Genomic DNA, 23,992 nt, shown 5'->3' with positions numbered 1-23,992 from the left:
TCACCAATTAATAATTCAATTCATACATTCACCCACCCACCTAATTGCCAAAAACAGGTGTGAAACCAAAACGAATGATGTCATATATATTTAACCCCCACAAAGGGATGGCCACCAAGGTGTGGCTCTATCATATGGAGAAAATATTAGCACTCCCAAGCAACAGTATTGTCCACCCCCACGCTCACAGGCAACATGCTGTTCAATTGAAATTTGAATGAAAATTGATGAATGTTTTAAAAATCCATCACGCCATACGAACACACAACGATGTAGTTCACGTGAACTTCGACTGAAGAAAAAAAAGTGTAGCAATTTTTTTTAAATTATAATTATTATTATTAATAATTCTCTTTTTTTTCTACAACCCTTCAGCTTTCTCCGGCAGGTTTTACATTACATATTGGATCAGTGCCGTATTAATTTTTAAACAAGCAGAATTACAAAACTAATACTCCATTTTTATCATATTAAATTTTACATCCAACATTCATTCATCAAGATGTGTCTCAACCACACAACATTCGGGAAACCAAATCCTTACAACAAAAACTTGACCATAGTTTTATTGAACTCAAAGAAATAAAGAAACCATCAAAGACTAAAGTTGGTTCTTCAGCATCTAAAGATGAAAAAAACATTATTAAATCTCAAGTTCGCCAAAGGAAATTGCTTGTCAAAGAATGATTTCAAAAAAACAAACCCCAAAAAACCAACAACTATCAATCCACTTAGAAAAAAGTAATTATTATTTACGATACTCTAGTACTACCTAATCTTTCAAAAATATTAATATAACTTTTTTTTTTTTTGAAAAGAAACAAGTACCGTGGACCTATCCAAATCATCACCGAAATTATTATTCCAATATTATCAGCTTTAGCCAAGATTTATTTCGGTTGGTAGAATATTTATCTTCTGTGCTTTAATTTTACAATTGCAAGGTTTTCTTGTATATATTTTTCTTTATAAACCTTGTTAAATGTTTTTAACCCTAATTATCTGCAATTATTTCTTTATCTCGGGTTGATCCTAATACTTTTAGTTACTCTGCCTTGAATATTGATATATTTGATTGATGTAAAGCAAGCTGTTAATATAAATTTGGACCTGCAATTGATCTTTTCCGCTGTCACTACCTTCCAACTTTGCGAATTAGATTGACATGATTGATGGGTCTACTGACCGAACACAGCTATCATTTAATCAAAGTAAATACTTTTAACTACTCTACCTTGAAACTATGATAGCTGTGTTTAGATGGATTTTGATTCTTGATACATTTGTTTGATTGTTGGTTGCATAATGGAGTGGACCTAAAAATGAAGTTTGGAATCGATAAGTGTAATTTCCATTTAGGGAAGAAATGAAACTAATGGGTAAAATGTTTATACATCATCTCTGTCACTACCACTAGTGCCCAACTAAATCTGTATATGACTGTTCAAAAATTTAAACAAGTATAAGAAAAATGTTTACAGCATATCGTAAGATATTCATATCACCTTATGTAGAGCAGAGTTTACAAGAGCGACAAGTTCTTTCAACCTTTTGGTTCCAATAATACAATAGGTTGAAAAGGCTTGGAAACTCTCTTTCCGATAGATGGTTTAGATGAGTGATTAACTGCCTTGAATCTTGTTTGACAGCAAATCTAGCTTTGACAGTTCGAATGACACGGTCATATTGATGGGGGTACTCATCGAACACTGAGAGGTTGTTTTTTGGTTTTGAATATGATTGCAAGTGATATGATATCTGACAACTAAACTCTTTATCTATTTTTTTCTTTATCGTACGCTAAAAATATTAATAACTGAACCATTAAATTAACACCATCATATAATCAATTATTTATATTGTATTATTTAACACACATTTATTTATTTATTAATTTACAACATTGTTGTTTTTTTTTTGTTTTTTAACACTTTGAAACAAAATAATCAAACTTGTCAGATAGACCAGCCTTGTTTAATTGTGATTTAACAAACTTGGTAGCCTTGACGAGAACCAAATCCCACTCTGCTTTGCGGGATGCGAATTTGTTCTTAATGTGAGCAATGATAACGAGGGTAGTCCAAACATCCAAGAGAGCTTCCAATTCTTGTGGAGCATTGGGGATGGTGACAGAGGTGACGGATGATTTGATCCAACTACCATTGGCCTTTTGTAATCCCAATAGAGTGTGAAGGGCATCTGACGACACTGGAGCCGATGGAGATGAGTAACCAAAATAAGAAGAAGAAGAGTGACCTGGTGGTGGTGGTGGTGGACAGGCCGTACTAGTATTGTAGGAGGGTGGTGCAGGTGGAGGTGGTGGACCAAAGGACATGTCACACATTGAGGAGATTGGCATTTGACCAAATGAAGGGGGTGGGGGTAGACAGGCACTAGTGTTCATTGACATGGATTGGGACATGGATTGGGACATGGGAGGGGACATGGAGCGAGATGGTGCGCTAAACAATGCAGTAGAACCGCCACGACCACCACCACCAAAAGAGAATGAATTTGGTGCACGTGGTGGAGGTGGAGCACCTCCTGGAGCAATTGGGTATGATTGAGATTGGAGTTGTTGTTGTTGTTGGTTAAAGTTAAAGTTGACTGCACTTCCATGGACACGTGCATGAAGTTGTGGTTGGATAGGAGCAGGAGTAGGAGTAGGTTTCATGACTTGTACTTGAGCCATAGTGTCGGTGGTGACCTTGTCAGATTCCGATACAACAACAAAGCTAGTGTGTTTGGACACGAGATGGTATTTCTTACCAAGCTCTACAATCTTGTCCTTGTTGATTGGTTTGCCGCCTAGACTCTTACGTTCCTCTTCTTCAAGTTGTTTGATGATTTCAAAGGCGGTGAGGGTGTGTAAAGTGTTGGTGTCATGTTTGGCAGCGGTGAAATCAATTTCCAAGTCAAATGACAATTCGGTGCCTTGTGGACCGTCACATGTGATTTTGATGGGACACGAGCTTTGAGTTGGCATCTTGTTTAACAAGGCATAGATCATCATTCTTTCGTGATTGAAAATAGGACGGATGACCTTTGGTGCTTGGACGACATCCAAGTCACCCCAGTGTACCTTGACATTGGCAACAGTTGGTTCCATGGCAATCGACAAGAGACGCATCACTTCAGTTTCCATATCCTTGTTTTCCTTGATGAATCCATAGTAACCCATACAAGCCTTGGATAAACCAACCACCAATTCCTTATCAACTCCACCACCAATACCCAAAGTAAAAATACGTGTAGTATTTGATTCCTTTCCAACATAATCAATCATTTCATCTCTTTGACTAATTTCTCCATCAGTCACTAAAATAAATTTAAAAAAATAGATTAGTAAATAATAATATTTAATATTTAATATTTAATATTTATCTTTTTTCTATCTCTTTTCTTACAAATAAATAATTGACGAGGATATTTTGAATCATATGGTAAAGCAAGGATAGATTTTACGGGTGGAAGTAATTCGGTACCACCAAGGTTAGCATCGATGGTTTGAATGTAACGAGATGCTTCTGCAAGAGTTTCATCGTTGTATTCAACCGATGATGGGAAGAGAGACTTGAAACTACTGCCAAAGAGGTAGATGTTAAACTTGCAGTTTTCAGTGAGTGAACGCATTAAAAGTTGTAGAGCACTTCTGGCACTGTTAATGCTACCGCCACTCATACTACCACTGCAGTCGAGCAGATAGATGATTTCAGAGCGTTGGTCGATATCTTCGGGTTCGAGCTTAAACTGTGGGTAAAAGTTGATGGCCAAGGCACTGCTGCTCTTATTCTCCTTTTGGTCGACGACAGTCTCGACAAAGTAGGTTGGACGATTGGCATCAAACTCTGGTGTAATCTCTACAATCACATTGTGAGCTGGACGAGTGGTGGTGTTGAGCTTGAGAGAGGCGGTCTTGCCGTCACGGGTAGTATACGTCTTGAAATTGTCGGCATGGATCTTGGCAATATTGGTGGTCAGAGCAACCTTGATTTCAAAGTTGAAGTTAAAGTTGTAATTGGGGAACATGAAGCGATGCAAGCAGTAGTGCAGGTCTTGGAGACGTGTTCCAACCTCTGACACGATGGTGAGAGAGATGGTCACCTCGTCACCGGGTGGCAAGTTACCAATAGAGATTGAAAAGAATCCGTCGGAACTCTTCTCGGCTAAAAAGGCTTGACCACCGTTACTAATGGCGTCAGAGTAGGTGTTGAGAGCTTCCTCCTTTTCTTGAATGACACCTGATAGCACCTTGTCTTGATAGGTCACCACAAAATTAGAGACAACTGCAAAGGGTGGTAATGGCAGCTTGTAGACGGCTTCAACTGGGGTAGTGGCACTGTTCTTGTAGCGTTGGGTGTAGACACTGACCGAAGCGGCGTCGCTCAACTCTACCTTTACATCGAAATCGGTCAATGCAAACGTCGTGTTGCTCGTACCCACATACTTGGTCACCAAACCAACCTCTGGTATTGGTGTAGATGCCAACCGTTTCTCCATACGTGTGTAATGGTAGTAATAGTTACCTTCCTTTTCCAAAGGTGGTACGGTTGGTACAGATGACCCAAATTTGTTTATTAAGTTTGATACAAACATAATTATAATAATAATAGTATTTTAAACAAAGTAGATAGTATAGGATATAGTATTTAAATAAAGTACAAAATTTGAATAGATAATTATATAATTACAGAGAGAGAGATACGATAAAGATAAAGATCGATGGGATGAATGATTGAATTTACGTGCCAAAAAATGCTCTTTTATAAAAAAATGAAATCCAATGGTTCGCTGAATTTTCGATTCTTTGATGAAAGCTTGTTGAACATGTCCACTTGGGAAATTTTAGTTTACTCATTAACTACTATTGTCTACTCGTAAAAGGCAATGACCATTATTGTATTAAACTTTTATAGAATGTCAAGAAATTGTAAAGAATAATTAGAGATACATTTCATTTTCAAAGCATTAGATAATTCAAACTATCAACGAGGAGCTCGTTCAAAGTCATCTCAATATATCATAAAGAATGGAGACATCATAGTTGGTTCATCATCATCATTCATTGTTTCACAAGTTCAGTCTGCTGAACTTACAAGTAATGGTTTTGAAATGGATGAGTAATTCGCATATTGTTGGTAGTGGGAGAGATAGAGATAGAGAGAGTGTGTGGTTGAAGATGTATCTGTGTGAATATATGTGTGCGTGTGTGTGTGAACAAAGAGGTGTTATGACAAAAATAGAAATAATTCATCAATCTTTCAACATACAAAAGACAAGACATTACCCATATAAGATGCTCTACAAGCTAGCTGTGAAGAAATAAAGTCAAATAATGGAAGAAGAAGAAGATGGCAGTTGGTTATGGTTGGTGGTACAACATGTTACGCGTATAACTTACGCATTCGATCATCAATCGCGATGATTTGTACAATCCAATCAAACCATCTAACAATCAATCAATCAATCAAACACATCACAACGATGATGATCGTCAGTCTCAGTATGTATGTTGTTAACACACCTACACCTACACCCATACCAATACCCATACCAATCCAATTAATTAATTATAATTTATTTATAGAGTCACCTCCAACCAGCGATCGATACATACATATTATTATTGATAATGAAGAATATTACCCTTTTGGTTTTCCATCACTTTTTCCAATTTTTTTAATATTGAAAGTTCACCAACAGCAACCCCCCCCCCCCCAACAACGGAATACAATATACATACTTCTATTATTGGTAAGTATAATTTAAACCCAACACACCCCCATCACTACCGTCACCATCAAAACCAACCAAATGTTTACCATGACACTTTGAAGTGGAAACAGGAAACAGGATAAATATAAATATAAATATAAATTTAAACATATATTAGTTAGTTATATATATATATTATAAATATATTTATTTATTTATTCATTCTAATTATAATTTTTAAAAATCATTTTTTAGAAACAAGAATAATTAGTACTTGTTTATTATTTAATTAAAACAGGTAAGAGGTCAAATTCAGGAGTGATCATATGTTGGTTCAGTCATCAATATTTATTTATATATTTATTGACTGATATATCAGTCGACAAGTTAACTAGCCAACACACACATCTCAATCATATCATATGGTTATATTGTTTCGGTTGTTTGAATGAGAAACATTGACAATGAATAGATTTACAAGATAGTCTCAGTCAGTCAATCAATCACATCTATTTATCTATCTATTTTTCAACCGATTCATTTAATTTCCATTCCTGTACATTCCATACGTATTCTTACTTTTCAACAGTTTATCCACCACGTCCACCACCACCACCCATTGATGCCCACTTGTCACCAACTTAAAAGAAAACACACACTCACTCACACACTCACACAACACCACGAGTCAGTTTTGATGCATCGCATTGAATTGGAACACCTGGTTGGGCATGCTAATGGTCAAATTATTAAGGTGATTCATACAACACAAAAAAAATAGATAAGAGGAGGAGGAGGTGGAAATGGATTGAAGAAATTGGTGTCCAACACTTTATTATTTAATTGGCAATTTATTATTTTAACAAACAAGCACCAACAAGCATAAAAGAACAAAAAAGATGAAAGGGATGGTTTAAGTAGGGGTGTTTTGTTAACAATAATAATAATAATAATAATAATAATAATTGAAATTTATTTATAAATTCAATTTAACAAGCAAGGAAGGATTGTTGATAGACTAGTGTAGTGTCATCATCATTATTGTTGTTGTTATTATTGTTCAAAGATGTTTTAAATCTATTATCATCATCGCGAGACACATCATATATAAATATATTAAAACAACAACAACATAGACAGACATAAGGTTAGTTATAATAGTAATAGTAATAGTAATAGAATAACAATAATAATAGCCGTGGTCAACCATAACCAAAAATAATCAGATCAGATAAAGGAGTAGGTGATAAGAAAGAAAGAAAAAAGAACCGACTGGATTAATAGGGGGTAGTTCAATATTAATATTAATATTTATAATTATTACAATTGTTGTGTGTGTGTAATCATTCATTATTTAATTGTGTGTTTGTGACACATTGAAACGGATTCAAAAAAAAATATGTGGGTGTGTTGTGAGCGATTAAAACAAAAGGGAGGAGAAGAAGTGATTTGACTTGACTGATCAAGCTTGAAAGATATATATCATGTGTCATGGTGGTCAAATATCAAATATGATGCATGAATATATAGCTGGAGAGAGAAATAGTCTCGAGGGTGTTGGGTATGATGGTCAGAAGAAGAAACAAGCAATAGTTTCGTGCGATTATTGTTGTTGTTGTTGTTCCTATTCTTGCTACTGTTGTTGTTGTTGTTGTTGTTGTTGTTACTACTGCTACTACTGGTATTGTTTGGTGTCGATTTGACACTCCTTTAACTTTAATTATTATTATTATTATTATTATTATCATATTTTTTTTAAAAATATATATTATAATATTAAATTTGTGCCATTATTATTATTATTAGTAGTATTATTTTTTTAAAATCACCAGCATCATCATCATCATCACCATCAACCTCGCTAAATTTAAAAGATATCATCACTAACATCCAAGACTGTATTTTTACCATCAAAACAGATATTTTTTAAAAACCCAAAAACATTGTATCACTATAGTAGTTATTTATAGAAAAATAGAAAGAGAATCGTAGGGTAGGAAATTGTTTAATTATTATATTACGAAAAAAAAAAAAAGTAGATATTATTTATTTAATTTATTTATTTAATTGGATTTCTTGAACATAAAAAATAACAAAGGTAATTACAACAAGAAATAGAGTCGTAGTTTGGTCCAAACTCTCAACTCCCATCATTATCACATCTCCATCAATCAATATCAATATAACACCAATCATTATCATTTTGATCAATCAAAAAAAAAAGTAAAAAGTACCTCCTCTATCTATCTATCCACCGATCATCACAGATGTAAAGATTTATGTAGAATGATTAGTTTATTATCTTTCCATAACCTTGGTCTGGAGAGATGGATTTCCACTCTCTCTCTCTCTTCTATCATCAATCAATCACAATCATCATTTATTATTATTTTTTAAATTGTAAAAACAAAGAGTTATATTTAAAAAATAACAAAAAGGTAAAAATAACTAACTGCACATGCAAGAGTAGTTGGTAAATTTATAATTGTGACATGGTTTATTTGGTTGGAAATGGATGGACATTTCGAAATTTATTTTGATATATGGATGCTTGCAATCACAATAGATGGTGTCAAATACATTTGGAAAATCCAATTCATTTTCTTTTAAAGAATTATGGACGGATGGACGGATGGATGGATTGATTGATCAATCCAAACAAACCAATTTTTTTAAACTACAGGTTTTTTCAATGATTCATCAGACACCAACTTTACCATTTCTGATACACGATCGTCATTCATAGAGACACCTCATCACATCTCCTCCATCATCATCATAATAATCCATGCATGGAATTCTATTTTTAATCATCACCCCCCATAATTTTCATCTGCAGAATTAAAATTATTATATATCATTTTTTGTTTTTAAATCCTACTACACATACCATCGACGATCCAGCAATCATGATTATTATTATTATTATTATTATTATCATTTTTGAATCAACCAATAATCATAATCGTCATCTTCCCCCTACCTCACACACACACACACTTTATTTATTTCCACTTTCCTCATTTCGGGATACTGGTTGACTGGTATAAGTACGCACACATATTATTTCTTTTACAACCACAAATCACAAATCAAAAGAGTGGAAAACGGTGGTGTTGGGGTGACTAGTCAAAGTTTCCAGATTTCTTCCAAATTTAACCCACTTTTTGTCATTTTTTTTGTTTACAATACACAACTTTTAGCAAGCTATAACAATTTCATCATCATCATCCATCACAAAAAATATATAATAATATAATATTATATATAGAGAGGGTAGGTAGGTAGGTAGGTAGGTATCGTCGTATGTGTTCATTCCACACCTGCGCAGTACACACACCTCACTCACCACAACAACAAACACACGCACTTGACGAAAAGTGGGCATAAATTTTATCTATCCATCTGTCTATTTGTCCAAATTTTTTTAAATTTTTTTTAAATATATAGTGCTATTAGTGATACATTGTTAAATGGTCTAATGATTTTTGCATTATTCGTGTGGTTTGTGTTTGTGTGTGTTCTGCAGAAATAGTGGTGGTGGTGGTGGTGGGTAGTGCACAGCAGTAGCAGTTTTATCATTATGATAATTATTTATAGAGAGTGAGAGGAAAAGAGAGAAAGAGAGTGATGAAATCGTGATATGGTTGGCTGGTTGCAGCTTTATGATTCAATTTCATTTTTCCATTTCACTATTTATTCGTTCAACTAAACGTTTATAATAATTTCATTCATTCATTCATTCATTTTTATTTTTAGTTTATATAATATATTATATTCTTTTTTTTTATTTTATTTTCATTCGAATTAATAATAATTTTATAATTTGTAAATATACTAATTTTAATCATCATTTCCAAAAAAAACTCCATTTACTCAACTCATTCATTCTTATATCTTTTAGATTTCTAGAAATTATCTTTACAAGTTTTAATCTAAACAAAAACAACTCAACACAACACTATCTATCTGTACTGTGGTGTGAGAGAGAAAGAGAGAGAAGAGTGTGTTAACACACAAAAACATCAATCAATCAACATTTCAACAACAACAAAAAATTTGATTTGAATAATTAATTAATATTCATTTATTAAATTAATTATTTTATCTATCATCCCTCTTTTACAAACAACCAAACCAACAAAAAAAGGGGATTGATTGTAATATATACAAATCCCAACTTTTAATTTACTTTTATTAGAATTTCAAAATATATCTAATTAACACATTCAATATATATATATATGTCAACTATGGAGTTTGATTCTCGTGTTAGAGATTCTCCGTTAATGTAAGTAGTTTTTTTAAATTAAATATATTACTTTCTTTTTATTAACCATACCAATTTTTAATTTAGGAGAATATCATTTAATGGAAATGGATCAAAAAAATCATCAAATACCAAACAACTTAGTCAATCTACTTCAAGTACAAGTAAATATTAAATTAGATCTATTTTACTGTTATTTTATTTATTTATTAATTTTCTATTTTATTTTTCTATTTTTTTTTTTAGAGACTACCGATTTTCAATTAAGTAGATCACCATTAACATCATCAAATGATGATGGAGGAGGAGCACATGAAGAAGATATTATTAAATTATCAAAAGATTTGATCAATACATTTGGTATATTACTTGGCGACGACGACCAACCACCTCCTTTTAGTGATGTTATCTTTAAGGTGAGAGACCGTCGCTTTTTTGCAAGCAAGATCATGTTGGTATCGCGTAGTGAATATTTCAAGGCAATGTTTATGTCTTCAATGAAAGAATCGTCCATCAAGGAGATTACACTCGAAGGTGTGGAACCAGACGTCTTTTATGTCGTCCTACGTTACATATGCATTGGTGTGTTGGATCTAGACATTGACATTCGTATCATTGGTTCGATCTATCAATATTGTGACTTGTTGGGTTTGAATCGTGGTAAAGATTTGGCATTGGGTATTATGAATAGAGCAGCAACGTCGTTTATGGACAAACCAGACCTTGACAATGCCATGTTGCTCTGGGACTCTGCCAACCGCAACATGATCAACGTTGAAGCCATCCATCCCAACCTACGTGCCTTTATCGTACAGTATGCACCCCTGGTGCTCTACTCTGATGTATTTTTAACATTGTCCGAAAAGACCATTTGCGATATGTTGAGAAACGATGGTCTGCGTCTCGAAGAATTGGATATCCTCGAGTGTATGGTGGAATGGTGCCGAACCAATAGTGGATACATCCTCAACAGTGTCCCATCATCTGCTGCTCAAAATAATAGCAACAAAAACAACAAGAGAAATAGTGCAACCTATCATCTCAACGATAGGAAAAAGGATATGGATGGAGATCAATCTAGTTGTAGTAGTCGTTGTAGTAGTCGTCGTGGATCAATTGTTGAAAAGGAAACTGGTGATCTAAATAGAAGTGATAGTCATACAGACGATGATTCCGACGACGATGAATCTAGTTATAGTGAAGATTTTGATGATGAATTTACAGATGATGATGATAAAGAAGATTCTGCCAATGATGATTATTATTATTCTGAACAGTATGTAAAAAGAAAATAATAATTATTATTTATTATTTGTATTTATTAATTAATTAATTTAATTTTCTTTAGAGGAGATCAAAATGAAGAATGGGATGAATCATTGGATAAAAATCTTTTAAACAAATTATTACCATTGATTAGATGGGAGAATATGAATATTGGAGATGCATTTGAAAGATTGGATAATTTAAAGATTGTTCCTGAAAAGGATATCACTGGGTTGTTGCGAGGTATCATGAAAGCCAATCGAGGTGAACCATTCCAATTTTTGGGTTATCATTACAAAAGACCTCGTAACATTAGAAAACGTCCCTATCCCATTGAATTTTTACTTGCCATTACTCAACCATTTGATACTTCCAAAGTTACAAATGAAATCATCCCTTTGAACAATTTTGGTGGTAATGAATTTGGTCCAGAAAATTCTTGTCAATTCCTTTATCGTGTTAGAAAAGATATAAAATTACCTGCAAATTTAGAAAGGTAAATAGAAAATAGAAATAATAATTTATTCATTATTCTAATTTAATTTATTTATTTTTATTTATTTTAGATTTACATTTAAAGATAGAGAATTTTTCGTACAATTAAAAGAAAGAGAAAAAGGACAATTAGCAGTTTATTTAGCATTTGGTTCAAAGATATTAAAACCTTTGGCAATGAGTGTCACTGCCAGTATCATTGGATTGAGATTCCAAGAGTCGATCGAATTTAATTATAAAAAGTTGTTTGAAGAAGGGTTCGATAGTGCTTGGGGTTGGCCTCGTTTTGTATCACTCGAAACTTTACAAAAGGATAAATACTCTCATTATGGTGATAGTTTCTGTGTTTTGGTCGAATTAAATACTATTTATAATTAAATTAATAAATAATAAACAAATATTTCACATAATAATAATATCGACTGACTGATGAGACACCATTCCTAGATAATAAAGTTTGTCTGATCACCTTTATTACCCTGGGTGAATGAATTCATAAAGTAGAAGGAGCGAAGGGTTTACAAAGATCTTAATCTCCTGAATGCCACGTCTATAAATTCATACCTTTTTTTTAATTTCTTCATTTCTTTTTTGTTGTTTCTAAAACAGATATAAATAAAGATGGTCATCTTCTCTTCTCCTACAATTGTGGTTAAACAAATATATATCTATCTTCCTCCTCCTCTTTATCAACTTCAACAACAACAACAAGATGTATTTCAAAAAAGTTTTAATTATCTTGGTCATTTCAAGTATAATTAATTTGACAAATGGTGAGACTTGCCAGGGTCCATATGCTTGGCAACAGAGAGATTGTGTCAGTCTTGGATCAGCTTGTAATAATACCAATTCTACATGTATCAATTCATACTGTAAAGAAGATATTGTTGGTTCAAACGTTGGAGTTTGTACTGAATACATCGCTGCTGGAGGCGCTTGCACAGATTCTCAATCTTGCACACCTTGGCTCTCATGTACCTTTTCAGTTTGTGTAGCAACAAACTATCTTCAAAACGGTGATGATTGCACAGAAGACTATGAATGCTATAGTCCTATGAAATGCACAAACTCCAAGTGCACTCAACCTGCCAGCTGCATCCCGGTTGAGAATAGTTGCCCACCAGGTCAATTCTGCACAGCTAAAAATGGAACATGTATCCCTATTCAGACACTCGGTGAAAGTTGCAGTGCAAGAGATGAATGTGGTATCAATCTAGTGTGTAGCCCCGTCAACACTACCTCCAGTATCTGCATGGAACCATTCTCTCAAGGTGTAGCCGGCTCCAAATGCTCCAATACTGGTAGTTATTTCACTGTTTGTGATATTTCTCAAGGTCTCTATTGCAATCAAAGCAATGTATGTGCTCAAATCCCAGATACTCCATCCAACAGTGTCTGTACCAATGATGATGATTGCAACGCTGTGGAAAAATGTCTATGCTCTGGTGGTGACCAAGCTCAAGGCAAGTGTGTCTCAAACTTGGCAACCACCAACGAAACTAGATCCGAATGTATAACAGTTAGCCTTGACTATGCCAACTGTTTAATTGAAAACAAATGTTCGGTAGTCTATTTCAATGTTGTCAATACCTTGAGTTCCAAGTCTTGTTTTGCAAAGTGCACCTCTGAAATGTGTGCCAAGAGTGTTTGCGCTGGTCCAGCTCAAAACTATCCCGAACTACAATGTGAAGAAACTGCTGGTAATGAAAATATTATGACTTGTTCTAATTCCTCAATCATCGAAACTGGATTGATCTTTATCTTTTTTGCTATTTTATCAACCCTTCTCTTTTAAACTTTTAAATAAATATAAATTTTATTACAATAGTAATAGTTTATTTACTTGATCTATTCTTTTCTTTTGATCGTTTGATCAATTTGTGTGCATTATCGATGGCCATTGTAGAAATGAAAAGAGTCGGATTGAATGATCCACCATTTGGTAAAAGACCAGCACCTGTGAGGTACAGATTGGGTACCGATTTCAGTTGGTGGTCGGTACCAACGGGACATAACTTTCCATCATATTTGTAGGCACCGCGAGCTATTGGATCGTTTCGTCATCATCGTCTCCAATTGGATAGAGGCTTCCTTCGTGGACCAATCCTCTTGAGGAATAGGTTGAGAATCTTATCCCACCTATCCAATCTTAAAGAGCCTGAATCAGTCTCATTATGATAGGTGTATCTATTCTTTGTGTTTTCGATGCCCAACCCAAGAAACTCCCGATAATGATGGGTTAGGATTTCCCCCAACACCGAAAAGTTGAAATAGATATAATTGGGATATGAAGTATTGCTCAGTGAGGATGGGCCACCTGGTACATTTTTGTTTAAAAAAACCTGGGTGACATGACCATTGCGACCGGGATGAATCACGGACAACTGAGCATGCCATTCGTTTAGTGGCTTTGTTCCGTCCTTGAAAACACCTGAAAGATAAAACCCTTCCATATTGTCGTGGTTATCATCTAGTGTTTTCAAGAATTCAAGCAATCGAGATTGGGTTTGGTGGTTGTTCTTTCTGATTCTGAAGATGACCGATGACGAGCTATGGGAAGAGAAATCCTTTCCGACTATGTCACTCAAGTGTGGGAATGATTTCAATATGAGGTCGGTAGCTGGAAAGGGACCGGTAGCTAAAATTAGTTTTGTTTGGTTATCCAAAACCAATGGATCTTGGTCGTCGTTGATTGTGACTAAAAAACCACCATCTACGGTTTGTGAAAGTTTGGTCACCAAAAATAGAGACAGTTGTCTCTTTGGCAAAAGTTGAACGAATTGCTTTTCGTCAATGACGAATTGTTTTGTTCCGTCTGATGACTTGAGTAGATTGGAACAGGATTTGATTACCTCGTTGAATGAGGCTATGTCATCTTTTGAAAGATCCACTGGTCGATTCAAAATATTTGAGACCAACTGGGATTTTGGCATTGAGTCCCAGGTACTGCATGGGTAGAGAGCGACGGCATTGGCAAACTCAGTCATGGCATGACTAGTATAGTTGTGGAGGATGGTGCGTTTCTCGACTGTTGATACCAACTGTAAAATCATTGTGACGACGTCATCAATGTTATACTTGGAAAATGCATGACGGGTATTGACAATGGAACCAAATTCCTTCTCAATGTCAGACTTTAATTGGTGAAACATGCAAACGACATTGCAATTGGCCGAGTCCAATAGTTGAGCAGATAGTTCGACTTGGAAATCCTCGAGGATACGATCGAGTCTATAGACTAAAGAAGCTCTTTGGCCTGTTCACTATGAGCAAGGATCTCCTCAAAGAGCTTTTGGGGGAATCCTCGAAGCTCATTGTTCATAGGATCGGGGCTATAGGTGGGGAATGGACACTAACACGTCCATACGGTGCTACGGCCACCAAGACGATAGATACCACCATGTTGAAAACAGCCACTAAGTCCATCGGGTTCTATCTCTACCTTTGCTTCTTTCTCTGGATCGGCGTCGTAAGGTGTGTTTCCATTGCGAATATGATCGCGATACTCCAAAGAGCCTTTCTCGAGCATAATAACGGTACAGTCTTGATAGTCGGTGCTATTATATTGTATGTGCAAAACTGTATCCACATGGACCTGACCCTACGACAATGCACTTTAGGTTGGTGGCCCTGGCTTTGTCGAGTTGAATCAAAGCTCTGACTTGGTCAAGATACTTGACAGATGGGTCGTGTTTAATGGAATCATTGGTGGTTTGTGAAGAAGCCCTACATTTATAAATGATGTTTTACAAAGTAGTTCAAGAATGAAACAAAAGTTAATGAACGATGATCACAAGAGCGGTGAAAATTTTTTGAAAAAAATAATTAAATAAAAATTATATGTTTTTAAATAAATATAAATATATTTAAATTTAGAAATAATTTACAAATCAAAGATCCTAAATTTTTTAAATCTTAAATTTAATATTTTTTAATTATATCCTTAATTCTATATAAAAATCTAATATTATTCAAACTATGATATTTAATAGTATCATAAACCTTTTATTTCATGAAATACCACTTTATTTCTCTACACCCGACCATGCTTCTTCTTTGCTACGAACAAGAATTGCATTCTTTAAAAGACCTGGCGCAATCAATGTTGCGATTTGATTGAAAAAAAAAAAACTCTATTTAATAATTCCATCTGTAAAGATATATATTTATTTAAGTACTACATAATGGGTGGGGTTTTACTAACCATCAAAATATATATGATATGGCAAATATTAATTTAACGACTCTATTCATTGTTACCAAAGTCACCCCTTTTTTTCCATCACAGAATTCTGCATTACACATTTATAAATGTTAACCCCCTCCAATCAATGTAAAACACATCAAGGAATCCACTATTTATTAAAGGAAGTCGAACAACCGAATTATCCTACCTCGTTTTTTAATTATTAATTTAAATTGAACCCGTGCAATTTCCATTTTAAAACTAGTTGATTGATTAAAAATGGAATGATTAATAGTGACTTTTTCACTCCTTTATCCCAACTAATATATTCGTTTTATATATTGTTGTTATTGTTACCTGACAAAACTCATTTATTTAGTTTTAGAATTTATTAGATCGTTGACTAATTTTAAAATAGATTGTCTTTTGTTTGTTATATATTGTGGTGTTGTAGTATTATTTAATGATTCTTCTATTTCTGTTGTTATAGTATATCTGTCTTTGGGTGTGTCTAATTTTTGTTTTATAATTTGTGATGATAAATACTCTACATTTGACAATAGGTACAATCCACAATCATATCCATTTGATTGTTTGGGAGCTTGACGTATTTTAAACATTGATGACACATTCCATTTCATCGTCGGTGGTAGTAATAAAGGAGACAATGTTTTTGCAATTAAACATGCACATTCTCTATTCCCCTCTGAAGAGTTTGGTAATGAGTCATAGTAATAATAACAATTCAACGCTTTGATAAATACCAACAGAGACCAATGTGAACCACCAGCAATGACATTTGGATCTTGATTATTATTAATTGGTATAAATACAATATCCTTTGAATCTAATTTCAATCCACCAATTATATCTTTTAAACCACTGACACTAGCGTCTTGAATAAAGTGTAACATAAACACTGTACTTGCACTCATAAAACATATTCTATCTAAATATTCTTTAAATGATTCTTCTGATAAGTATCTAAAGTAAAAGAGAATGAATAAGTAAGTTTGAATTAATCAATTTAATCAGACTTCATACTCAAAAAAGAATTGAATGATTGCATCATTTAACCATTGATATCTTTGTTTTAGAATATCTATATCTGATTGATACAATGATGTATCTCCATATGATAATACTAATGGGTCTGATGACATTTTGTTAATGTATGTATGTATATGAGCACTTCTAGATGGCTGCTTCTTTGAAGTTGCTGTTTTTTTTAAATTAATTTTAATTTCCTTTTTTTTCATCAACACACCCATCAAACAAAAGATCTTTCTTGTTTTTCTCAACATAATTTATTTAGTTTTATTCTTTGTTGTATAGATAGTATTTGTATATATTTTGTATATATCTAAATAGAACAAATAGAACAATGACAGACACTGAGAAATATGATAGACAACTTAGATTGTGGGGTGAAGATGGTCAAGCTAAATTAGAAAAGTCTCATATCTGTTTGATCAATGGTACCGCTACTGGTACTGAAACTTTAAAGAACTTGGTATTACCAGGTATGTTAAATCACATAAACATCTTTGATTATATATAAAGTTAATAACTCTCTCTTTCTCTTTTCTATACTTTCTTCTTTTTCTTTATTTTCTATTTATTTTTTTAAAGGAATTGGAGCATTTACAGTAGTTGATGGTAACAAGGTTGGAGCATCAGATTTGGGAAATAATTTCTTTTTGGATACTACTTGTTTGGGACATTCTCGTGCCCTCAAAGTATCAGAGTACTTGAGAGAGTTGAATGACCGTGTCAAGGGATCGAGTTGCGAGGAAGACCCAGTAGCACTCATCTCTGACAAGATCACCTTTTTCAAAGACTTTGATTTGGTCATTGCCAACAAACTCCCCGAACAATCTTTGATCACTCTTGCTGCCTACCTCTATGAAAACAATATTCCACTTTTAATTGTAAACTCTTATGGTTATATTGGTTATCTTAGAATTGTTACTCCTGAACATCAAAGTAAATTGAATCAAAAATAGAAAAAGAAAAAGAAAAATATATTAATAATTCTAATTCTCTCTATTTTTCTATTTTTTTTCTATTTTTTTAGTAATTGAATCAAAACCAGATACACCATTGGATGATTTAAGAATTTATAATCCATGGAAAGAATTGGAAGTTGAATCTGATAATGTTGATTTATCAAACATGAATGCACAACAACATTCACATGTACCATATATTCTCTTGTTGGTCAAGTTCCTCAAGGAATGGCGTAATGAAAAGAACAATGGAAAGATGCCAGAGACCAGAGCTGAAAAGGATGAATTTAAAAAGTTCTTTATATCAAAATCACACAATAGTGATGAAGAAAACTTTAACGAAGGTGTAAAGGGTCTATTCAAGTACCTCCAACCACCCCGTGTACCATCTGAAGTTGAAGCCATCCTCAATGATCCAAAGACCTCCAACATTAATCAACAATCTGATGATTTCTGGGTTTTGGCTGCTGCCCTTAAACAATTTGTTGATCAACATAAAGTTTTACCTTTACCTGGTAATATTCCAGATTTAACTTCTGATACTATTACTTATGTTACTCTTCAAAAATTGTAAATATAAATAGAAATAGAAAATAGAAAAAATAGAAATACTTATTTATTTTATATTTACTTTAGATATCATGATAAAGCAAATGCAGATTTGGAAGATTTTAATACAAAGGTAGAATCTATTGTATCAAATACCAATAGACAACCAATTCCATCAGATTCGATTAAAAAGTTTGCAAAGAATTCAAGATTTATTAATATCATTAGATATAGATCATTAAATGATGAATATACTATTCCAAATACTTCTGTTATTCGTAAGTAAAAGAAAAAAAAACAAAAGAAAAAGATTAGATCTAATTATTATTATTTTGTTTTTAATTTAATTTAGAAAGTGAAATTGAAATGGATAATAATTCAAATGTAAATTTCTATTTGGTATTACGTGCAGTTGAGAAATTTAATCAAACACATAATAGATATCCAGGTGCTAGTGATGAAGATGTTGATTCAGATGTACCATTGTTGAAATCAATTCTTGCCACTATTCTTTCAGAAATCTCAATTTCTTCAACTATTGTTAAAGATGATTATATTACTGAAATGTAAATAGATAGAAAAAAATTAAAAAATAGATAGATTATTAATATTTTCCCTCTTTTTTTTTTTTTTCTTTAGAATTAGATATGGTAATAGTGAATTACATAATATTGCATCTTTGATGGGTGGTATTACATCACAAGAAGTGATCAAGTTGATTACACACCAATATGTACCATTAAATAATACCTTTATTTTTAACGGTATCAATAGTACTGCCACTCCTTTCAAACTCTAAAAAGATAAAGATAAATATAAATATATATTAATTAGTAGTAGGTTGGAATTGTGATCATCATCAAATATCCAAAAACAAACAAACCAACCAATCAAAAACAAATATCATATAGTTTTAAATGTCATTACTCTTTATACCCCCTCTACCATACATGATCAGAGAAAATAAATCAAAAAAATAATAATAATAACCCAAACAAACAAAAAAATTCATGCATAGCACCATTGCAAATCAAATCATTTTCCACCAATCAATTGAGTTGGGTTTACAGACCCCCTCCTCTTGATGAAAACCAAAAAAAATCAAATCAAGTGGGTTATAATATCATATCATATATGATGGGTAGGGTGGGTTTTTTGATCAAGCTTCATAGGGAGACTAAATCAAATCAAATCTGATCGGAGAAGGAGGAGGAGGAGGGAAATTTTTGTATTTGTATGGGGGTAATAAATAAATAAATAATATTATTATTATTATTTTTTTTTGAACCTATCATCACATCTTGATCAATCACAATGATTTTTAAATTCATTCTTTGTGTCTATCCAAATAATAATAATAATAATAATTTTATCTACTATTATAAATCTTTCTCTTTTTCAAACAAAAAACTAAAAAATGTTTAGAGCTTTAATTCTTTTAATATCCATTTTATTCATTTCTTCATTTGCAAATGCTGGTACATATAAATAAATAATAAAAGTAAAGAAAAGATTCAATATATTAACGACTTGTTTTTCTTTTTTCTTTTTTCTTTTCTTATTTTTTTAATTTTCTTTTTCCTCTTTTAGATTATTTAACATCAGGAACATGGGATAATACAGCAAGTCCAGGAGTAACAGCAGCTCAAAAGAATAATATTACTGGTACATCATACTTGAAATTTATTGATCGTAGTGATGATCAATGGATGATTGTTTACACGGTCAATCTAAATTCACTAGGTAATGATCCCGCTATTGACCTTTCCAAAGTAGAACTGGTCACTCTTGAAGGATTTGCCAATAGATCAGCCACTGGTAACGACTTTAACGTAACTCTTCCAGCCTCTTCATTGAGTAGAAATGCCACCCACTTTTACATTAACGGTACCGTCACTGAACCATCAAGCTCTAATTTTACTAAAAAGTTTGATTCTATCAACAACAAGTTTACCAATGAAACCACCCCACTCTACTTGACCCTCTATTCTATCAACTCGGTTGACAATTCTACCATCATCCTTTCTCGTTCTCAACAAGTTTGGGATCCAATCCACAACAATAATGGAAATTATTTAATTCCAACAATTATTATTCCAATTATTGCTATTATTATTTCTTTATTCTAAAATCAAATCAAAGTTTTAAAAAACTAAAAATAAAAAAAAAAAATCTAAAAATTCAATGAAGGTCTAAAAGTCCGTCGGGCGCGATTGTCGAAATTTTTTGTGATTTTTTTTTTTAAACAACAACGTTTCAACAACACACAACCATCATCAAAAAAAAACGAACCATTACAATTACAATTGTTATGTTTTAGATATATCTTTCTATCTATCTATCATGAAATTTGGAAAGTATTTAGAGAATAATCAAGTACCTGAATGGAAGGACAAATATGTATCCTACAAACAACTTCGTAAAAATATAAAGAGATTTAAATCTGAAATTGAATCTATCATTAAATCAAATAATAACGATAGTAGTAGTAATCATAGTAGTAATAATAATTTAAAAGAATTGGAAAATGAACAAGATAATAATAATAATAATAATATTTCTGGTCAATTAAAAAGAACTTATTCAAGTATAATATTAAACAAGAGTAATCTTTTTAATCCATTACCAAGTACAACACCATCATCACCAATACCTCGTCAACAACAACAACAACAATTACCAAATCCAGTAGATTTACAATTATTATTAATTAATCAAAAACAAATGCAATCACATAATGATTCATCGCTGTATAATCAATATCAATCGAATCAATTTACAAAAACCACTCTAACAAGATTACAAGAGATTCAAGAAGAATTTATTCAACTTTGTATTGGTGAAGCTGAAAAAGTGAATGGTTTCTACAAGGAAAGAGAATTGGAAGCAATCAATCGTTTTAATCAAATTTATACTCAAGTTGAATATTTAACAAAACTTCGAAATCAATCCAAAGGAGGAATTAAAAAAATAAGAATAGTAAGAGTGAAAAGGAAGAATTAATGAATCAAATGGAAGAAACTGAAGAAACTTTAGAATCTCAAACCATTTCAATTCAAATGGATCAATTGGGTGTTGAAGATGATGAAACTGAATTGGAAGATGGTGCAAATAATAATAATAATAATAATATAGATAGTAGTAGTAATAATATAAATAGATCAACAAAAAATTATTTAAAAGAATAACAAAAGATGTTCAAGACAAGATTATAAATAATTATTTCTTACCACTTGAAAATAAGGCAAAAAATTGGATTAAATTGGAAAAATTAAAAAATGATGAATTTACTTTAAAAGAAATCATTTTAGAATATTATAAATTTTTAAATCTTCTCAAAGTAATTAAGCTAAACAAAATTTAAAATATATATTATATATATTAACTTTTTACATTTTAGAATTATAAAATTTTCAATTATACAGGATTTATAAAAATATTAAAAAAAGCAGAAAAGAATTTAGAATTAAATTTAAATGATCGTATATTGACTAGATTAAATCAATATGAATTTAAATCTTCAAAATTGATTGATAAATTTTCAAATCTCCTAGAGGTAAATCAAAATATATTTTTATATAAAATAATTTATTAATTTTTTCTTTTTTATTTTTATTTTGTAGAAAATCTATTCACAATTATTTACAAATAATAAAATTAGAGATGCAAGAAAACAAATGAGAAATAGACATCCAAATTCAAATGCAAATGTAACTACCAATATAGTGGTGAATAGACCAACGATTGGAACATCAAATAGATCATCATTTTTCTCTGGTATATGTGTTGGTTGGACAAGTGCCATTTTAATACTCATCTATTATATATTGTATACTGGAGAATATGAAGATTTTGTTAGATTTTCAACCGTTTACAATCTCTATAGTACACTTGGTCTATTGATACTTTGGTGCTTTATGTTTGGTGTGGATCTTTACATTTGGACAAAATCTCACGTTCACTATAGTTTTATTTTCGAAGTTAGTAAAACAAAATTAAATTTTGCCAAAGTATTTCAATCGGTAACTGTCATGGCTGTATTATGGATTACTAGTATTGGTTTTTATATGTGGTTAAGTCTAAGTCAAGATGGTGATGTATTTTTCCCTTTTCCATTCTTTCCTCCTGCAGAATACCTACCTCTTGCTCTATTGGGAATTTATCTTATAATGTTATTATTCCCTGGTAATTTCTTTCAATTAAATTTAAGAAAATGGTTTTTAAAAACTTGTCTTACAGTCATTATTGCTCCTTTAAAACCTGTCAAGTAAGTAAAGAAAAAAATAGAAATCATATCATTTTAATTTACATTTTCATTTCCTTTTAGATTTTCACATTTTTTTATGGGTGATCAATTATCATCATTGGTTTTAGTATTGGTACAATTTTCACAATTTATATGTTTTTATACAACAGATGTTTATCATTCACCGACTGATGCTATTTGTTCAAAGAGGGCAAGATATATAAATCCATTTATATCGGCGGCACCAGCAACTTGGCGTTTTTTACAATGTCTAAGACGTTATAGAGATAGTAATGGAGATTTTGTACATTTAAGAAATGCTTTAAAATATTTCATTTCAATCATTGTAGTTTTCAATTCAACGATGGATTCATTTTATTCAACTTCATGGACAAGTCCATGGAGAATTATTTGGTTGGTTAGTGCAGTTTGTAATAGTTGCTATAGTTATTGGTGGGATTTGTTTATGGATTGGTCCATTATTCAAATTCGAAATGGTTCGGTACAATTACGTAAAAAGAGAATGTATAGTCCAGATTTTGTCTATTATATTGCAGTCGTTAGCAACTTTGGTTTTAGAATGACTTGGACCATGACAAAGTCTCTTCCACAACTTGCCACTTTTCTACCTAGCTACAAATTGGTCGTTGTCATTGGTATTGTAGAAATTCTTCGTCGTGGTCAATGGAATATCTATCGTCTCGAAAATGAACATATCAATAATTGTGGTAAATTTAGAGCTACTCGTGATCTTCCTTTACCTTTTATTATTGATAATAATGATGACATTGATGATGATGTTGAAGAATAAAGAAAGAAAGAAAGAAAAAAGGTTGTAAATTTATTTCTTTTTTAATAAATGATAAATTCCAATTGATCCTATTAATACAATCATTCCAATAATTGAATAATTTAAAATTGAATTGGATGAAGATGAAGAGGTAGAAGGAGAAGAAGGAGATGGAGAAGATGATGAATTGGATGATTCATTTGTTTTAGTAGTAGTAGTAGTAGAAGAAGAGGTTGTATCTGGTGCAACTGGTGTAATATTTGATTTGGTGATTTCATCTTTATAGGATTTACTAAATCTTTTTATAGAATCTGAACATTCACCAATGTATAGATCTTTTAACATTTCTACAGCCTTTTCAGAGTGACCAGTATCTACAAAATCATTGGTAGCGTCTTGTCCTGCTACATCGACAATGGTCTCTGCTCCTCCTGGGTGATCATCGGCAAACTTGGTGCAATCGTAC

General features: G+C 32.3%; 11 protein-coding genes across 11 annotated transcripts; 8 read left to right on the top strand and 3 right to left on the bottom strand.

Annotated features, from left to right (window-relative positions):
• Nucleotides 1–90: 90 nt before the first annotated feature.
• DFA_10641 (Mast cell surface antigen-1) lies at nt 91–4,596 on the bottom strand (the record flags this gene model as incomplete). Its single annotated transcript, XM_004351232.1, has 4 exons — nt 91–292; nt 757–777; nt 1,953–3,318; nt 3,408–4,596. The coding sequence occupies 4 exons, from the start codon at nt 4,594–4,596 to the stop codon at nt 91–93; spliced, it is 2,778 nt and encodes a 925-aa protein (XP_004351284.1).
• A 321-nt stretch (nt 4,597–4,917) lies between these two features.
• DFA_10640 (uncharacterized protein) lies at nt 4,918–5,630 on the top strand (the record flags this gene model as incomplete). Its single annotated transcript, XM_004351231.1, has 3 exons — nt 4,918–4,930; nt 4,967–5,120; nt 5,588–5,630. The coding sequence occupies 3 exons, from the start codon at nt 4,918–4,920 to the stop codon at nt 5,628–5,630; spliced, it is 210 nt and encodes a 69-aa protein (XP_004351283.1).
• Nucleotides 5,631–7,199: 1,569 nt separating this feature from the next.
• DFA_10639 (uncharacterized protein) lies at nt 7,200–7,645 on the top strand (the record flags this gene model as incomplete). The annotated part of the gene is made up of 2 exons (XM_004351230.1): nt 7,200–7,276; nt 7,522–7,645. 2 exons carry the CDS (start codon nt 7,200–7,202, stop codon nt 7,643–7,645), a joined length of 201 nt encoding a protein of 66 aa, XP_004351282.1.
• A 2,314-nt stretch (nt 7,646–9,959) lies between these two features.
• Nucleotides 9,960–12,124, top strand: triA (BTB/POZ domain-containing protein; the record flags this gene model as incomplete). The annotated part of the gene is made up of 5 exons (XM_004351229.1): nt 9,960–10,006; nt 10,073–10,149; nt 10,232–11,261; nt 11,334–11,747; nt 11,818–12,124. The coding sequence occupies 5 exons, from the start codon at nt 9,960–9,962 to the stop codon at nt 12,122–12,124; spliced, it is 1,875 nt and encodes a 624-aa protein (XP_004351281.1).
• A 334-nt stretch (nt 12,125–12,458) lies between these two features.
• Nucleotides 12,459–13,541, top strand: DFA_10637 (uncharacterized protein; the record flags this gene model as incomplete). The annotated part of the gene is made up of 1 exon (XM_004351228.1): nt 12,459–13,541. The coding sequence occupies one exon, from the start codon at nt 12,459–12,461 to the stop codon at nt 13,539–13,541; it is 1,083 nt and encodes a 360-aa protein (XP_004351280.1).
• A 113-nt stretch (nt 13,542–13,654) lies between these two features.
• On the top strand, nt 13,655–13,780 carry DFA_10636 (uncharacterized protein; the record flags this gene model as incomplete). Its single annotated transcript, XM_004351227.1, has 1 exon — nt 13,655–13,780. One exon carries the CDS (start codon nt 13,655–13,657, stop codon nt 13,778–13,780), a length of 126 nt encoding a protein of 41 aa, XP_004351279.1.
• A 96-nt stretch (nt 13,781–13,876) lies between these two features.
• Nucleotides 13,877–17,095, bottom strand: senp8 (sentrin-specific protease 8; the record flags this gene model as incomplete). Its single annotated transcript, XM_004351226.1, has 6 exons — nt 13,877–13,885; nt 14,089–14,977; nt 15,106–15,303; nt 15,347–15,472; nt 16,500–16,916; nt 16,977–17,095. The coding sequence occupies 6 exons, from the start codon at nt 17,093–17,095 to the stop codon at nt 13,877–13,879; spliced, it is 1,758 nt and encodes a 585-aa protein (XP_004351278.1).
• Nucleotides 17,096–17,316: 221 nt separating this feature from the next.
• On the top strand, nt 17,317–19,289 carry nae1 (amyloid beta precursor protein-binding protein 1; the record flags this gene model as incomplete). The annotated part of the gene is made up of 6 exons (XM_004351225.1): nt 17,317–17,455; nt 17,565–17,918; nt 18,010–18,511; nt 18,578–18,768; nt 18,843–19,056; nt 19,130–19,289. The coding sequence occupies 6 exons, from the start codon at nt 17,317–17,319 to the stop codon at nt 19,287–19,289; spliced, it is 1,560 nt and encodes a 519-aa protein (XP_004351277.1).
• A 618-nt stretch (nt 19,290–19,907) lies between these two features.
• On the top strand, nt 19,908–20,619 carry DFA_10633 (uncharacterized protein; the record flags this gene model as incomplete). The annotated part of the gene is made up of 2 exons (XM_004351224.1): nt 19,908–19,968; nt 20,081–20,619. The coding sequence occupies 2 exons, from the start codon at nt 19,908–19,910 to the stop codon at nt 20,617–20,619; spliced, it is 600 nt and encodes a 199-aa protein (XP_004351276.1).
• Nucleotides 20,620–20,833: 214 nt separating this feature from the next.
• DFA_10632 (SPX domain-containing protein) lies at nt 20,834–23,486 on the top strand (the record flags this gene model as incomplete). The annotated part of the gene is made up of 8 exons (XM_004351223.1): nt 20,834–20,987; nt 21,009–21,343; nt 21,466–21,634; nt 21,790–21,830; nt 21,891–22,046; nt 22,114–22,757; nt 22,818–23,397; nt 23,475–23,486. The coding sequence occupies 8 exons, from the start codon at nt 20,834–20,836 to the stop codon at nt 23,484–23,486; spliced, it is 2,091 nt and encodes a 696-aa protein (XP_004351275.1).
• A 91-nt stretch (nt 23,487–23,577) lies between these two features.
• On the bottom strand, nt 23,578–23,976 carry DFA_10631 (uncharacterized protein; the record flags this gene model as incomplete). The annotated part of the gene is made up of 1 exon (XM_004351222.1): nt 23,578–23,976. A coding segment is annotated over one exon (399 nt), but the record flags the coding sequence as incomplete, so codon positions are not given.
• Nucleotides 23,977–23,992: the final 16 nt, after the last annotated feature.

This window comes from Cavenderia fasciculata (genome assembly GCF_000203815.1).
Source record: "Cavenderia fasciculata unplaced genomic scaffold Scf_EUAJFUG01CK1KI-5, whole genome shotgun sequence".
Classification (NCBI taxonomy): domain Eukaryota; phylum Evosea; class Eumycetozoa; order Acytosteliales; family Cavenderiaceae; genus Cavenderia; species Cavenderia fasciculata.
Note: the sequence above shows the minus strand (reverse complement) of the source record. Positions and strands in the feature narration are given on the sequence as shown.